This window comes from Engraulis encrasicolus, unplaced genomic scaffold, assembly GCF_034702125.1.
Source record: "Engraulis encrasicolus isolate BLACKSEA-1 unplaced genomic scaffold, IST_EnEncr_1.0 scaffold_28_np1212, whole genome shotgun sequence".
Classification (NCBI taxonomy): domain Eukaryota; kingdom Metazoa; phylum Chordata; class Actinopteri; order Clupeiformes; family Engraulidae; genus Engraulis; species Engraulis encrasicolus.
In genome coordinates, this window is record NW_026945577.1 from 665,543 (window position 1) to 670,542 (window position 5,000).

The 5,000-nt window shown below is 46.2% G+C and overlaps 1 protein-coding gene across 1 annotated transcript in view; it reads right to left on the reverse strand.

Annotated features, from left to right (window-relative positions):
* The window catches only part of LOC134443100 (ELKS/Rab6-interacting/CAST family member 1-like), a 142,142-nt gene that overhangs the window by 91,826 nt on the left and 45,316 nt on the right, over positions 1-5,000 (reverse strand). The window contains exons 5-6 of the mRNA XM_063193034.1: positions 4,624-4,881; positions 2,013-2,087 (exon numbers count right to left, since the gene is read on the reverse strand). Coding sequence (XP_063049104.1) covers positions 2,013-2,087; positions 4,624-4,881 — 333 coding nt within the window. The remainder of the gene's footprint in view (positions 1-2,012; positions 2,088-4,623; positions 4,882-5,000) is intronic.

The following is a 5,000-nucleotide window of genomic DNA, read 5'->3' on the forward strand; positions in this document are numbered from 1 at the left end:
TAGGCTACACGCTCTTCTTCACCTGACCGTGTAACTCAAAGCACAGGCGGTGGGAAGACCGGACATCCCACGTCTCCCTGAAGTTCAAGAAGTCTCCCTGATATTGATAGTGGCTCTCCGGTGAATCAGATCAAATATTCCTGATTTTAGACTATCCAAGTTAGCGTTTATTTTTCAATTGACAATGCGAGACAAAGAAAGATAATGACTCGTGCGGCATGCGTGGAATAGGCTACTTCAAACAGATTATGCCACACTTCGTAGGACGCCCTGCAAAAGTCCCAGGGGGAATAGTAGGCAGTTGTTCTATGCAGACTGGACGATAGAAGGGGCATGAACATACACATTTTTAAACACTAATGCTGTTTTGTTCGTCGGGGTGTTGATGGTCGATAAGCATCTCCAAGAAATTAGTTTTTGGAACTTGGGATGTCTGGAAGACGCTATTGTAAGACGCATCGCATGGAGTCTACTTCCTTGGGTCTTATAGCGTTGCCCCCGACTGGAACATGTTTCAAATCTCCGCAATTTAAACCCCTTAGCGATCGCCTAAACATTGATTCTTATTATAAAAAACAGTAGCCGTGCATCTGTTTAGGCTTAAGCAACTTTTTCCACGTAGCGCGCTCATCCCTTAAACTAGACAACCAATATAGCAAACATTACAAAAAGAACAAACAACGGATGTCGGGGTAGGAGGCGAAAGTGGAAAGGAGAAGAGAGCTTGAGGAGGTTTAAAATGACAGCATCAGAGGAAGATTGGCGCCACGGTACCACTAGGCTACAGCATTCTTAAAATGACTGCAGAAACGCACAAGTCTTCGGCATGGACAAAAGGGTTGTTGAACATGTTTCAAAATTAACACTTGTCTCAACGTCGGCTATTTTTTCTCTTTCTGGCCGACGTTTTAGTGCCTAAACTCAACTGAACTGGACGCACTGAACTACTACTGATTGAGCTGCGCCAGGCTCTGCCTGCAGAGACAAACAGGGTGCCTGCGTGTAATCTTCATTTCAAGAAACCATCATATTAACCATTGCAAATTATATATATATAAAAAATATAGGCCTATTTTTTAATGTCCATTCGTCCATGGCTTGTAAATTTCGTCTAGTCTTAGTCTTCTTGACGAAAATCTTTTTTTTTTCGTCATATTTTTATTTTCTTCAAGCAATTTTTGTTCGTCATCGTCTCGTCATCGTCACGGGAAAAAGGGGCGTTGACGAAATATTTTCAGCATCGCCCTGGTTGACGAAATTAACACTGATACATACACACTATGATTACACCCCCACCACATCTTCCTCGGCATCACAAAGACTATGCTCTATGCTCACACGCACGCACACACACACACACACACACACAGACTACACCTTAGGGGTCGACCGATACAGGTTTTGAATGGCCGATGCGATACCAATTTTTTTCCCACCACCCTTGGCCGATACCCGATTTCCGATACCCGATATTTGAGGCCGATATGGGTTAAAAAAAAACGTTTTTTTTTAAATGACAAATATTCCAGGTCTCAAGTTAAAAATAAATATTTATTTAACATCAAATTGAGGTAGAATGTGTAACATTTAAACACCCACTCTAACAATCAAGTAATGTCTAAAAATCAAGTAATCCAAAAATAAAGTGTCTTGGTGCTTTTAAAAAACCCGAATAACATAAAATAATAATACATTTTGCGTACCGGCCAAAACCACACGTGTATCGGCCGATACGATACACTTAAAAAAAAACAAATATCGGCCGATATTTATACCGATACATGTATCGGTCTATCCTCATGTCACAGAAACCGCTCCCCACTCTCTCCACGAACACAGCTTTCCACAAATACATGTACACACACGCATGTACATACACACACAGAGACCCTCACACGGGTGTCCACAAATGCCAAGCATGCAAATACACAAACAGAATCACGCACGCACAAACACACACACACACACACACACACACACACACACACACACACACACACACGTTAACCCACCTTCATCTCGATGACTGTCTGCAGGGCTTTGGTCTTGGCGGACTCTGGAGTTCCATCATAGCGTCTCTGCATCTCCTGAGGGGAGGGGAGGAGGAGTGGAGGAGGTGGGGAGTTGAGGAAGACAGGAGAGGAAGAGGAGGAGAGGTGGACAGGAGAGGAAGAGGAGGAGAGGGGGACACGAGAAAAAGAGGAGGAGAGGTGGACAGGAGAGGAGGAGGAGAGGACAGGAGAAGAGGGACAGGAGGAGGAGGAGGAGAGGACGACACGAGGGTCAACACCTCTGGACGCCAAGGCAACGTACAGCCGTGCCCTGCTCCGAGCACTCAGCCTGCGGGGGTCTACTCCAGAACCCCACATCTCACTTGCCCTCTCCCTCTCTTTGACTCCTTTCTCGCTCACACCGTCACGTTTCGCTCCTCGTTCTCTCACGTAGTACATGCACAGAGTGATGTGGTCTCCTCTTTCTCCCTCTCTCACTCCCTCTTCCACCTTCTCATCTCTCTCTCCCTTGCTCTCTCTCAAATACACACACATGCAAACAATGGTTCTCTCTCTCTCTCTCTCTCTCTCTCTCTCTCTCTCTCTCTCTCTCTCTCTCGCTCTCTCTCTCTCTCTCTCTCTCTCTCTCTCGCTCTCTCTCTCTCGCTCTCTCTCTCTCGCTCTCTCTCTCTCTCTCTCCTCAGCTGGTTCTCCATCCCCTCTGGCCCCTCCTGCCCTTTTAACTCACTGCATCCATTTCATCCACTATCTCTACTGCACACAGATATTGTGTGTGCCCGTGTGCGTGTGTGTGTGTGTGTGTGTGTGTGTGTGTGTGTGTGTGTGTGTGTGTGTGTGTGTGTGTGTGTGTGTGCCTGCGTGCGTGCGTGCGTGCGTGCGTGCGTGCAGCTCTTCAGCTGATCATATGCTGCACAAAAGCTCGCTTGGCTTTCAGACTGGTGTGTGTGTGTGTGTGTGTGTGTGTGTGTATGTGCGTGTATGTGTATGTGTGTTTGTGTATGTGTGTGTGTGTGTGTGTGTGTGTGTGTGTGTGTGTGTGTGTGTGTGTGTGTGTGTGTGTGTGTGTGTGTGTGTGTGTGTGTGTGTGTGTGTGTGTGTGTGTGTGTGTTTGAGATGAATGCTTTCATATTTGGTCACACCAGTTAACACTACCCTAGGGGTGCAATGAATTCTTTGTCTCTCTCTCTCTCTCTCTCACACACACACACACACACACACACACACACACACACACACACACACACACACACACACACACACACACACACACACACACACACACACACACACACACACACACACACTCACACTCACACTCACACTCACACTCACACTCACACTCTCACCCACACATACACACACAGTAGTCTGTGTATGTGTTCATTTTGTCTTCAGATGCTCTCTAGGATGCAGTCTAAGATGTGTGTATCTAGGTGCAATTCTATTCTACATGCACAAACGCACAATGGCAAGAAAACTGGAATAAACAGAACACACACATCACATTTGACCAGTAGTATGACCAACATTTTGCAGCTAAAAATAAAAATTTCTGGATATTCAAAAAAGCGGACATGGAGAAGATCCAACCTTTCAGGTTTCATTAGATGGTGGTGGTAAGTATTCATGAAAAAGGTAACATTTGTGAATGGGCAACATGAATCCTGGAGATGAACTTCCGAAAAATATTACATACGGCAACTTTAAACATTAAACATTAAACAAATGTTGTGGACCTATATTATTTCTTTTCATTTTTTGTCTGTTTGGTCCAGCACCTGAACTGCTGATGGGCCTGCATTGCTTGTCTTTTTAAATCTTCACAGGTTTACAACTTTAAAATTATTCTTCCGACCACACATATAAATATACCCAATGTGAAGCTGTGGGAGTTCCGTGTCCATGTGGCGTGTGGGTGTGTGATTGAAATGTATGGGAAGTGGTTTCTCATTGTAGCTGCACTTCCACTCTAAAACAGCAGGGGGCAGCCTTACTACACTACAGAGCTGGGTTTCCCAATCCTTTCCAACTTGGGGCCCACTGGAAATGTTCCCAAATGTTCGAAGCTCATCTCTGACCCAATAAACAATATTACTCAAATAAGTTGTCAAAAACCACAAACACACACAACTATTATTTTGATTTGTAGATCATGCAGTTCAACTCTGAAACAGCAGGGGGCATCCTTACTGCACCACAGAGGTTAACAGCCCTGGCCAGTGGCCCAGGGGCCCATACAGGGCTGCCCACAGCTGTGCCTGACTAGAACAATATTTTGTGTGCTTTTCTTGGCTAAGTTTAAGGGTTTTAATGTGTGCATTATATGCTTGTGAAGAGTGTGTGTGGGAGTACAGGCACAATCCCATAGCGCTTCTACTGCTTGGTGTGTGTGTGTGTGTGTGTGTGTGTGTGTGTGTGTGTGTGTGTGTGTGTGTGTGTGTGTGTGTGTGTGTGTGTGTGTGTGTGTGTGTGTGTGTGTGTGTGTGTGTGTGTGTGTGTGTGTGTGTATTATTATATACATGCATATACAAATGGAACTCCTCTCTCTTTGTGTGTGTGTGTGTGCGTGTGTGTGTGTGTGTGTGTGTGTGTGTGTACACGTGACATATACCTCTCTGAGTGCCACCGTCTCCTTGTCCTTCTGCTGCAGTAGCGCCTGCAGGTGGTGTTGTGTGGCGTGGGCCTCTGCCAGTAGCCTTGTGCGCTCCTGGTCCTCCTCGCTGGCCCGAGCACTAGGGGGCGCTCTAGTCTGCAGCATCTCTAGCAGCTTCTTGATGGAGTGGTCGCGTGCCGACAGCGTCTGCTTCTGGGTCTCGATACGCATCTCCATCTCCTCCGCTGTCTTGCGCAGCAGAAACAGCTCCTTGGCCTGTGGAGATTAACAGCGATTAGTATTTTTTACAAATGCCAAGGAGGTCGTTTACGGTCGCCTGCCTGTCTGCCTGTCTGCCTGTCTGCCTGCCTGTCTGCCTGCCTGAAGGATAACTC